This window comes from Haematobia irritans, chromosome 1 (genome assembly GCF_050003625.1).
Source record: "Haematobia irritans isolate KBUSLIRL chromosome 1, ASM5000362v1, whole genome shotgun sequence".
Taxonomy (NCBI): domain Eukaryota; kingdom Metazoa; phylum Arthropoda; class Insecta; order Diptera; family Muscidae; genus Haematobia; species Haematobia irritans.
In genome coordinates this window covers 260,868,953-260,882,277 of record NC_134397.1, presented here as the reverse complement: position 1 = coordinate 260,882,277, position 13,325 = coordinate 260,868,953, and the positions used below count along the sequence as shown (strand labels likewise).

Sequence of the window (13,325 nt, the reverse complement as noted above, 5' to 3'; positions counted from 1 at the left end):
AAATTTTGGGGTCCGTTTATATGGGGGTTATACGTAAAAAAAATTTCTATAGAAATAAAATTTTGAAAAAATTTTCTATAGAAATAAAATTTTGACAAAATTTTGTATAGAAATAAAATTTTGACAAAATTTTGCATAGAAATAAAATTTTGACAAAATTTTCTATAGCAATAAAATTTTGACAAAACTTTCTATATAAATAAAATTTTGAGAAAATTTTCTATAGAAATAAAATCTACACAACATTTTGTGTAGCAATAAAATTTTGACAAAATTTTCTATAGAAATAAAATCTGCACAAAATTTTGTATAGCAATACAATTTTGACAAAATTTTCTATAGAAATAAAATCTTGACAAAATTTTCTATAGAAATAAAATCTTGACAAAATTTTCTATAGAAATAAAATTTTGAAAAAATTTTCTATAGAAATAAAATTTTGGCAAAATTTTCTATAGAAATAAAATCTTCACAAAATTTTGTAGAGCAATACAATTTTGACAAAATTTTCTATAGAAATAAAATCTTGACAAAATTTTCTATAGAAATAAAATCTCGACAAAATTTTTTATAGAAATAAAATTTTGACAACATTTTCTATAGAAATAAAATTTTGGTAGATTATTTTTGGGGGTCGGCTATATACAACTATAGACCGATATGGACCAATTTTGGCATGGTTGTTAGTGGCCATATACTAGCGCAATGTACTAAATTTCAACCGGGATGAATTTTGCTCTTCCAATGGGCTCCGGAAGTCCAATCTGGGGATCGGTTTATATGGGGGCTACATATAATATGGAGCGATATGGACCAATTCCTGCATGGTTGTCAGAGACCATATACTAACACCCCGTACCAAATTCCAACCGAATCGGATGAATTTTGCTCATACATGAGGCTCCGGAGGTCAAATCTGGGGATCGGTTTATATGGGGGCTATATATAATTATGGACCGATGTGAACCAAATTTTGCGCGGTTGTTAGAAACCATATACTAACACCGTGTTTATATGGGGGCTATATATAATTATAGACCGATGTGGACCAATTTTTGCATGGTTGTGAGAGATCATATACTAACTAAAAGTTGACTGAATTTGTACGTGAATGAAGCTCTAAAATATAGAAAATTTTTAAATCAAGAATACTATAATAAAGCCCATACCTACTATTTCTTAAATTACAAACTAATACACACAAGTTTACTAATGTATAAATTACGAACAATAATACAATTTTGCGGCAAAATGACTGACGGCAATATGCCATTGTCATAAATAATCTTTAATTTATTATTTTAATATAACTTGCTAAATTGAAATTGTAATAGTTTTATGAATGAATTAAAAAAAATAATAATAATAATAAAATACTACTACTACTAATATACTAACACCATGTACCAAATTTCAACCGGATCGGATGAATTTTGCTCCTCCAATTGGCTCCGCAAGCCAAATCTGAGCGTCGGTTTATATGGGGGCTATACGTAAGAGTGGTCCGATATGGCCCATTTGCAATACCATCCGACCTACATCAATAAAAACTACTTGTGTCAAGTTTCAAGTCGATAGCTTGTTTCGTTCGGAAGTTAGCGTGATTTCAAAAGACGGACGGACGGACATGCTCAGATCGACTCAGAATTTCACCACGACCCAGAATATATATACTTTATGGGGTCTTAGAGCAATATTTCGATGTGTTACAAACGGAATGACAAAGTTAGTGATTTTAGTAACAAAAATATTCGTGATTTGGCTAATTTTGATATGACTCATCAAATGTTTCCCATTCTAATATAACGCAGTAGCATATCATATAGTCGACTCTGACTATCGTTTTATAATGTCCTAAAAATGTGAAGAATTCGCAAATGTCAAGTATGAAAATAAAAATGATACACAATGACTTATACGTAATTTTCTCATATTTATAAACTCAAGTCATACGCTCCATAGTTATTTAATTAATATTACTTATTCGACACAGTGCATTCACTTCATTAAAATATTTTATATATCAAATTACATATGAACTTTTTTGTAATTTGTATTAATGTTACTAATGAAATCTAACTCTTTTTTCCCCCTATGTGACCTCCAAATGGATCTTTAGTATTTTTAAGACGCCATTAAATTAAGTGTACGCTGAACCCATAAGGCAAATGCCAAAGCCTTAGAGGTCATGAAATATTGACTAAAGCGTTGACTACTTCAAGCCAACGTGCACAAGTTGTTAAAAAGTGTGAAGTGTCAAATATGCCTTCAAAATTAAACGCACTCACATATGTTTATTTCATTATTCTTGTAGCATATTGCTACAAGTGAACAATTGACTGTACTAAGAGTTTTGGGTTTTCTTCGGATAATTTCTTTTTTATATGCTAGAGATTCCCGTACATGTAGAACAAAGGCTTTTGTTTATATATAATTAATGATAGACTTTTTTCAAAGTTCAAAATGTTTATGGGTTCTTTGACATTTGAGTCTTTGTTCTTTAAAGTAGAACGTGTACAATTGATTTATTTTGAATATAACTTGGATTATATTTAAGAGTGTAGGAACGAGATAACTAACGGGCCTTTTTGGATAATGTGCAACTTAACTGAAATGGCTTTCAACAATATGAACAATTCTTAGACCGGACTCAGGTGACCTGAACAATAACTGTGAGGATAGAAAATCATACAATATATGTAACAGATAAAAAAACTACAGAAGGTATGATGCTAAACAGAAGGTCAGAGCGGGGTACATACACCATTAGGAGGGCCCTCCTTGCCGTTTCTATGGCCTTCTGAAGATTCTGCCTAAGGAGAGTTTATAATATGTTACTTCAGACAATCCCATAGTCAATTTGAAGGAACCTGGTTGTCGGCGACTCCAAAGAAAGTTGGAGTAACGGAAAGAATAAGCCGATTACGACAAGCCATTAGATATAGAGATATTAGACACAATATTTGACTTAGACATACAGAACTTGAGCTTGATAGATAGCGAACGGTGGGAGGCGAAGGAATATACTCTTGTACAGTTTATAATGCTATTGATTTAATAATAGTACACTATAGTATATCCTGAGTTCTGGAATCATTTTCAAAATAGGCAAAAAGTTTCATATATTGCTCAAGAATGCGGGAAGGATGCTCTTTGGGGAGCAGGATTTTGATTCGTCGTTGTCAAAATTTTATTTGTATAGAACATTTTGTCAAAATTTTATTTCTATAGAAAATTTTGTCAACATTTTATTTCTACAGAAAATTTTGTAAAAATTTTTTTCTGTAGAAAATTTTATCAAAATTTTATATTTTTAGAAAATTTTCTCAAAATTTTATTTTTATAAAAAAATTCTCGCAATTTTATTTCTATAGAAAATTTTGTAAAAATTTTATTTCTATAGAAAATTTTCGGCACAATGTTACTTCCACATAAAAAAACAAACTTTATTTCTATAGAAAATTTTGTCAAAATTTTATTTCTATAGAAATTTTTGTACAATTTTATATCTATAGAAAATTTTGTCGAAATTTTATATCTACAGAAAATTTTGTCAAAATTTTATTTCTATTGAAAATTTTGTCAAAATTTTATTTGTATAGAAAATTTTATCAAAATTTTATTTCTATAGAAAATTTTAACATTTTTTTTCTACAGAAAAAAAACTTCCATAGAACATTTTTGCCAAACTTTATTTCTTCAGAAAATATTGTCAAAATTGTATATCTATAGAAATTTTTTCAAAATTTTATTTGTATAGAAAATAGAAATAGAATAGAAAATTTTCGCCAAACTTTATTTCTACAGAAAACTTTGTGAACATTTTGTATCTATAGAAAATTTTTTCAAAATTTTATTTGTATAGAAAATTTTGTCAAAATTTTATTTCTATTGAATAGTTTGTCAAAATTTTTACATCTATAGGAAATTTTGTCAAAATTTTATTTCTATAGAAATTTTTGTACAATTTATATTTCTATAGAAAATTTTGTCAACATTTTATATCTATAGAAAATTTTGTCAAACTTTTCTATAGAAAATTTTGTCAAAATTTTATATCTATAAAAAATTTTGTCAAAATTTTATTTCTATAGAAAATTTTGTCAAAATTTTATATCTATAAAAAATTTTGTCAAAATTTTATTTCTATAGAAAATTTTGTCAAAATCTTATTTCTACAGAAAATTTTGTCAAAATTTTATTTCTATAGAAAATTTTTTCAAAAATTTATTTCTGTAGAAAATTTTCTCAAAATTTTATATCTATAGACAATTTTGTCGAAATTTTATATCTACAGAAAATTTTGTCAAAACTTTATTTCTATAGAAAATGTTGTCAAAATCTTATTTCTACAGAAAATTTTGTCAAAATTTTATTTCTATAGAAAATTTTTTCAAAAATTTATTTCTGTAGAAAATTTTCTCAAAATTGTATATCTATAGAAAATTTTGTCAAAATTTTATATCTATAGAAAATTTTGTCAAAATTTTATGTCTATAGCAATTTTTTTCACAATTTTATTTCTATAGAAAATTTTGTCAATATTTTATTTCTATAGAAATGTTTATTAAAATTTTGTTTCTATAGAAAAAAAAACTTTTGACAACATTTTCTATAGAAGTAAAATTTTGACAAAATTTTCTATAGAAATAAAATTTTGAAAATTTTTCCAAATTTTATATATACAGAAAATCTTGCCAAAATTTTATTTCTATAGAAAATTTTGTCAAAATTTTATATCTATAGAAATTGTTTTTCAAAATTTTATATCTACAGAAAATTTTGTCAAAATTTCATATTTATAGAAAATTTTGTCAAAATTTTATTTCTATAGAAAATTTTGTCAACATTTTATTTCTATTCTATTTTGTCAAAATTTTATATCTATAGAAAATTTACTCAAAATTTTATTTCTATAGAAAATTTCTATATATATAAAAATTTGAAAAATATTATTTCTTCAGAAAATATTGTCAAGATTGTATATCTATAGAAAATTTTTTCAAAATTTTATTTGTATAGAAAATAGAATAGAAAATTTTCGCCAAACTTTATTTCTACAGAAAACTTTGTCACAATTTTGTATCTATAGAAAATTTTTTCAAAATTTTATTTGTATAGAAAATTTTGTCAACATTTTATTTCTACAGAAAATTTTGTAAAAATTTTTTCTGTAGAAAATTTTATCAAAATTTTATATTTTTAGAAAATTTTCTCAAAATTTTATTTCAATAGAAAATTTTGTCAAAATTTAACTTCCATAGAAAATTTTCGGCACAATGTTACTTCCATATAAAAAACAAACTTTATTTCTATAGAAAATTTTGTCAAAATTTTATTTCTATAGAAATTTTTGTACAATTTTATATCTATAGAAAATTTTGTCGAAATTTTATATCTACAGAAAATTTTGTCAAAATTTTATTTCTATTGAAAATTTTGTCAAAATTTTATTTGTATAGAAAATTGTATTTCTATAGAAAATTTTATCATTTATTTTCTACAGAAAAAAAAACTTCCATAGAAAATTTTTGCCAAACTTTATTTCTTCAGAAAATATTGTCAAGATTGTATATCTATAGAAAATTTTTTCAAAATTTTATTTGTATAGAAAATAGAATAGAAAATTTTCGCCAAACTTTATTTCTACAGAAAACTTTGTCACAATTTTGTATCTATAGAAAATTTTGTCAAAATTTTAATTGTATAGAAAATTTTGTTAAAATTTTATTTCTATAGAAATTTTTGTACAATTTATATTTCTATAGAAAATTTTGTCAACATTTTATATCTATAGACAATTTTGTCAAACTTTTCTATAGAAAATTTTGTCAAAATTTTATATCTATAAAAAATTTTTTCAAAATTTTATTTCTATAGAAAATTTTGTCAAAATTTTATTTCTATAGAAAATTTTGTCAAAATTTTATTTCTATAGAAAATTTTGTCAAAGTCTTATTTCTACAGAAAATTTTGTCAAAATTTTATTTCTATAGAAAATTTTTTCAAAAATTTATTTCTGTAGAAAATTTTCTCAAAATTTTATATCTAAAGACAATTTTGTCGAAATTTCATATCTACAGAAAATTTTGTCAAAACTTTATTTCTATAGAAAATGTTGTCAAAATCTTATTTCTACAGAAAATTTTGTCAAAATTTTATTTCTATAGAAAATTTTTTCAAAAATTTATTTCTGTAGAAAATTTTCTCAAAATTGTATATCTATAGAAAATTTTGTCAAAATTTTATTTCTATAGAAAATTTTGTCAAAATTTTATGTCTATAGCAATTTTTTTCAAAATTTTATTTCTATAGAAAATTTTGTCAATATTTTATTTCTATAGAAATGTTTATTAAAATTTTGTTTCTATAGAAAAAAAACTTTTGACAACATTTTCTATAGAAGTAAAATTTTGACAAAATTTTCTATAGAAATAAAATTTTGACAATTTTTCCAAATTTTATATATACAGAAAATCTTGCCAAAATTTTATTTCTATAGAAAATTTTGTCAAAATTTTATATCTATAGAAATTGTTTTTCAAAATTTTATATCTACAGAAAATTTTGTCAAAATTTCATATTTATAGAAAATTTTGTCAAAATTTTATTTCTATAGAAAATTTTGTCAACATTTTATTTCTATTCTATTTTGTCAAAATTTTATATCTATAGAAAATTTACTCAAAATGTTATTTCTACAGAAAAAATTCTATAGAAAAATTCTATATATATAAAAATTTGAAAAATATTGTCTATTTTGACAAGATTTTCTATATATCAAAATTTTGTCAAAATTTTCTATAGAAATACAATTTTGACAATTTTTCCAAATTTTATATATACAGAAAATCTTGCCAAAATTTTATTTCTATAGAAAATTTTGTCAAAATTTTATATCTATAGAAATTGTTTTTCAAAATTTTGTATCTACAGAAAATTTTGTCAAAATTTCATATTTATAGAAAATTTTGTCAAAATTTTATTTCTATAGAAAATTTTGTCAACATTTTATTTCTATTCTATTTTGTCAAAATTTTATATCTATAGAAAATTTACTCAAAATGTTATTTCTACAGAAAAAATTCTATAGAAAAATTCTATATATATAAAAATTTGAAAAATATTGTCTATTTTGACAAGATTTTCTATATATCAAAATTTTGTCAAAATTTTCTATAGAAATACAATTTTGAAAAAATTTTCTACAAATATATAAAAATTTGAAAAAATTGTCTATATATAATTTTTTAACAAAATTTTCTGTAAAAATAAAATTTTGACAAAATTTTCTATAGAAATAAAGTTTGGCAAAATTTTTCTATGGAACTAAATTTTTGACAAAATTTTCTGTAGGAACAAAAAAAAATTGATAAAATTTTCAATAGAAAATTTTCAATAGAAAAATTTTATTTCTATAGAAATTTTGTCAAAATTTTACTTTTTAGAAAATGTTGTCAAAAGTTTATTTCTATAGAAAATTTTATCAAAATTTTATTTCTATAGAAAATTTTGTCACAATTTTACTTCTATAAAAGATTTTGTCAAGATTTTATTTCTATAGAAAATTTTGTAAAAATTTTATTTCTATAGAAAATTTTGCCAAATTTTATTTCTAAAGAAAATTTGTCAAAATTTTATTTGTATTGAAAATTTTATCAAATTTTTTTTTGTTCCTACAGAAAACTTTGTCAAAAATTTACTTATTAGTATTATTTATTTTTTTTTTGTTCCTACAGAAAACTTTGTCAAAAATTTACTTCCATAGAAAAATTTTCTCAAAATTGTATTTCTATAGAAAATTTTGTCAACATTTTATATATAGACAATTTTTCCATATTTTATATATACAGAAAATCTTGCCAAAATTTTATTTCTATAGAAAATGTTGTCAAAAATTTATTTCTATAGAAAAATTTCTCAAAATTGTATTTCTATAGAAAATTTTGTCAAAATTTTATTTCTTTTTGTTTGTTATTGTTGGCTTCTCTTCAATCGTTATTGTTGTTTTTTTTTTTTGATCTCAGCTTAAAGCCATGCATTTATTTCTATAGAAAATTTTGTCAAAATTTTACTTCTATAGAAAATGTTGTCAAAAGTTTATTTCTATAGAAAATTTTTTCAAAATTGTATTTCTAAAGAAAATTTGTAAATTTTTTATTTCTGTTGAAAATTTTATCAATTTTTTTTTGTTCCTACAGAAAACTTTGTCAAAAATTTACTTACATAGAAAAATTTTGCCAAACTTTATTTCTATAGAAAATTTTGTCAAAATTTTATTTCTATAGAAAATTTTGTTAAAAGTTCATATAAAGGGTGATTCTTTTGAGGTTAGGATTTTCATGCATTAGTATTTGACAGATCACGTGGGATTTCAGACATGGTGTCAAAGAGAAAGATGCTCAGTATGCTTTGACATTTCATCATGAATAGACTTACTAACGAGCAACGCTTGCAAATCATTGAATTTTATTACCAAAATCAGTGTTCGGTTCGAAATGTGTTTCGCGCTTTACGTCCGATTTATGGTCTACATAATCGACCAAGTGAGCAAACAATTAATGCGATTGTGACCAAGTTTCGCACTCAGTTTACTTTATTGGACATTAAACCAACCACACGAATGCGTACAGTGCGTACAGAAGAGAATATTGCGTCTGTTTCTGAGAGTGTTGCTGAAGACCGTGAAATGTCGATTCGTCGCCGTTCGCAGCAATTGGGTTTGTGTTATTCGACCACATGGAAGATTTTACGCAAAGATCTTGGTGTAAAACCGTATAAAATACAGCTCGTGCAAGAACTGAAGCCGAACGATCTGCCACAACGTCGAATTTTCAGTGAATGGGCCCTAGAAAAGTTGGCAGAAAATCCGCTTTTTTATCGACAAATTTTGTTCAGCGATGAGGCTCATTTCTGGTTGAATGGCTACGTAAATAAGCAAAATTGCCGCATTTGGAGTGAAGAGCAACCAGAAGCCGTTCAAGAACTGCCCATGCATCCCGAAAAATGCACTGTTTGGTGTGGTTTGTACGCTGGTGGAATCATTGGACCGTATTTTTTCAAAGATGCTGTTGGACGCAACGTTACGGTGAATGGCGATCGCTATCGTTCGATGCTAACAAACTTTTTGTTGCCAAAAATGGAAGAACTGAACTTGGTTGACATGTGGTTTCAACAAGATGGCGCTATATGCCACACAGCTCGCGATTCTATGGCCATTTTGAGGGAAAACTTCGGAGAACAATTCATCTCAAGAAATGGACCGGTAAGTTGGCCACCAAGATCATGCGATTTGACGCCTTTAGACTATTTTTTGTGGGGCTACGTCAAGTCTAAAGTCTACAGAAATAAGCCAGCAACTATTCCAGCTTTGGAAGACAACATTTCCGAAGAAATTCGGGCTATTCCGGCCGAAATGCTCGAAAAAGTTGCCCAAAATTGGACTTTCCGAATGGACCACCTAAGACGCAGCCGCGGTCAACATTTAAATGAAATTATCTTCAAAAAGTAAATGTCATGGACCAATCTAACGTTTCAAATAAAGAACCGATGAGATTTTGCAAATTTTATGCGTTTTTTTTTTAAAAAAAGTTATCAAGCTCTTAACAAATCACCCTTTATATAGACAATTTTTTCAAATTTTGATATATATGTAGAAAATTTTGTCAAAATTTTATTTCTATAGAAAATTTTTCAAAATTTTGATATATAGAAAATCTTGTCAAAATAGAAAATTTTTTTCAAATTTTTATATATATAGAAAATCTTGTCAAAATAGACATTTTTTTTTCAAATTTTTATATATATAGAAAATCTTGTCAAAATTTTATATCTACAGAAAATTTTGTCAAAATTTTATTTTCTATAGAAAATTTTGTCAACATTTTATTTCAATAGAATATTTTTCAAAATTGTTTTTCTATAGAAAAATTTTTCAAAATTGTATTTCTGTAGAAAATTTTTGTCAATTTCTTCAATTTTTTTCCAAATTTTTATATATATAGACAATTTTTTCAAATTTTTATATATACAGAAAATCTTGTAGAAATGTTATTTCTATATAAAATTTTGTCAACATTTTATTTCTATAGAAAATTTGTCAAAATTTTAGTTTTATAGAAAATTTTGTCAAAATTTTATTTCAGTAGAACATTTTTCAAAATTGTTTTTCTATAGAAAAATTTTTCAAAATTGTATTTCTGTAGATTTTTTTTTTAATTTTATTTCCATAGAAATATTTTTGCAAAATTTTAATTCTATAGAAAAGTTTTGCAAAATTTTAAATTTTGAAAAAAAAAAATTAATTTCTATAGAAAAAATTTGTCAAAAATTACCCTCGTGAGTCTCTGGTTCCTGAACAGTTGGGGTAAAAGGGCAATGGAAATATTAGAGCACACAATAAACTAATGTTAGATCCTCCATTAAACCTAACCGTAAACTTTCAATAATATTTCCTAAAACGTTTTTTGGTTAAAAATAAAGTGAACTTACCCATATGTATCATTGCCAGGCATACTAAAATTGTTGGCATTCCCTAGTAATGAACAATTGTAGCCATTGGCACTTGGGCTACCACTATTGCTCATATCAGGAAAATATGACGACGCTGAGGCTGAGGATTGATTACACCAATCGTACATTAAATTACTGGCTACATTCACTAGAGGATATAAGGATGATGCTGTAGTTGATGCCACCGGGTCTGTCATCGTGTCCACTGTATGTGTCATATTAAAACCATTGGCCATTGCCAGTGGCAGAGGTGCGAATGTTTCCAAGTCATCGAAAGCTGATGATGATGATGACGATGAAATTTGATGGGAATTTTGTTGCTGCTGAAGCAGTTCTGCATCATGGCGTAGCATAATGGAACTGGCTGTGGGAATGTGGAGATCTAACATATTTGTACAATTCAGTGTCTATGTATGGGTGTATGTGTGAGTGTCAATTTGCAGGAGCAACTGTTGCTGGTGATGCCTAATACAGTTGTCGTTGACGTAAATTGCTTTTAAATCTATTTCACAGCTACCTTTCTATGGAGGAGGATGTGCTTTTTTGTTGTCCCTCTCGGTATTTTGTTGTAGGCGCTTATTTATCTTTGCGGTAGCTGTACTAGGATTAACATCGATTTAGATTGAGGAATGTTTGCTTTGGTAATGGTGGGATTTTGTGGCTATAGGCCATGGGTCCTAAGGCCATAGTGTCAACGATGATGTTGTCACAATTCGTTGTTTAGGGGGGACACGAGCAACGGCTAGCAGCATCCTAGCAGCAGGATCTCTCATTTATTTAGCATTGCCTTCACCACCCCGAACATTGAAGAGAGGAGTGGAGAGTGCGACCTGGAGTGGTCATAATGATTAGGAGTCTTTATGAGACAGATTTTTTTCTTAGCTGGCTTCTCCGTTTGATTTACTGAAATTAGAAAACAAAGAAAGACGAAAAAAGTTAATCTTGAAAATTCTGTAAAGACAGGCGAGACATATACAGGCATATAAATGGTTATTTTTTAGCTATTATCTCTTTGGCAAAACTGGTTTAAACAGATGGCGAACGATTCGCGTTTTGGTTCGTAATTTAACCATGAATCGTTTTCAATCGAGCGTCAAACGAAAAACATTTCTATAGAAAATTTTGTCAAAACTTTATTTCAATAGAAAATTTTTCAACATTTTTTTTTCTATAGAAAGTTTCGTCAAAATTTTATTTCTATGGAAAATTTTTGCAATTTTTTTGATAGCATTTTTTTTTCAAAATTTTATATCAACAGAAAGTTTTTGAAAATTTTTTCAATAGAAATTTTTGTCAAAATTTTATATTTATACAAAATTTTCTATTTAAACAAAATGTTGTCAAATTTTGATCTTTTTTACAAAAATTTTGTAAAAATTCTATTTCCATAGAAAATTTTGTCAAATTTTATTTCCATAGAAATTTTTTTCAAAATTTTATTTCTATAGAAAATTTTGAACAATTTATTTTGTAGACATTTTTGTCAAAATTTTACTTCTATAGAAAGTTTGTCACAATTTTATTTCTATAGAAATATTTGTCAAAATTTTATTCCTATAGAAAATTTTGTCAAAGTTTTATTTCTATAGAAAATTTTGTCAGAATTTTAATTCTTTAGAAAATTTTGTCAAAGTTTTAGTTTTAAAGAAAAGTTGTGCAAAATTGTTGTCTAAATTTTTATTTTATTTCTATAAAAATTTTGTGAAAATTAAATTTCTATAAAAATTTTATCAAAATTTAATTTCTGTAAAAATTTTGTAAAAATTTTATTTCTATAGAAAATTTTGTCAACGTTTTATTTCTATAGACAATTTTGTCAACATTTTATTTCTATAGACAATCTTGTCAAAATTTTATTTTTTTAGAAAATTTTATTTCTATTGAACATTTTGTCAAAGTGTTATTTCTATAGAAAATTTTGCCAACATTTTATTTCCATAGAAAATTTTGCCAACATTTTATTTCCATAGAAAATTTTGTCAAAATTTTATTTATATATACAATTTTGTCAAAATTTTAATTCTTTAGAAAATTTTGTCAAAATTTTAAATCTTTAGAAATTTTTCTAAAAATTTTGTTTTTATAAAAAAATTTGCCAAAATTTTATTTCTATAGAAAATTTTGTCAAAATTTTAGTTTTATAGAAAAGTTTTGCAAAATTTAATTTTTATAGAAAAGATTTGCAAAGTTGTCTTTCTATAGAGAAAGTTGTCAAAATTTTTATTTTATTTCTACAAATATTTTGTGAAAATTAAATTTCTATAAAAATTTTGTCAAAATATAATTTCTGTAAAAATTTTGTCAAAATTTTATTTCTGTAGACAATTTTGTCAAAATTGTTATCTTTAGAATATTTTGTAAATAATTTATTTCTATAGGAAATTTTTAGCAAAATTTTATTTCTATAGAGAATTTTGTCGAAATTTTATTTCCATAGAAAAGTTTGTCAAAAATTTTATTTCTATAGAAAATTTTGTCGAAATTTTTATTTTTATAGAAGATTTTGTTCAAATTTTATTTCCATAGAAAATTTGGTAAAAAATTTTATTTCTAACGAAAATTTTGTCTACTTTTATTTCTAACGAAAATTTTGTCTACTTTTATTTCTAACGAAAATTTCGTCAAAATTTTATTTCTATAGAAAATTTTGTCGAAATTTTTATTTCCGTAGAAGATTTTGTCGAAATTTTATTTCCATAGAAAAGTTTGTCAAAAATTTTATTTCTAACGAAAATTTTGTCAACATTTTATTTCTAACGAAAATTTTGTCAAAATTTTGTTTCTATAGAAAATTTTGTCAAAATTTTCTTTCT

The 13,325-nt window shown here is 24.8% G+C and overlaps 1 protein-coding gene across 1 annotated transcript in view; it reads right to left on the bottom strand.

The window, feature by feature from the left end:
- Positions 1-13,325, bottom strand: part of TkR99D (Tachykinin-like receptor at 99D) — a 279,312-nt gene that overhangs the window by 153,611 nt on the left and 112,376 nt on the right. Inside the window, exon 2 of the mRNA XM_075291122.1 lies at positions 10,492-11,415. Coding sequence (XP_075147237.1) covers positions 10,492-10,901 — 410 coding nt within the window. The 5' untranslated portion in view covers positions 10,902-11,415. The remainder of the gene's footprint in view (positions 1-10,491; positions 11,416-13,325) is intronic.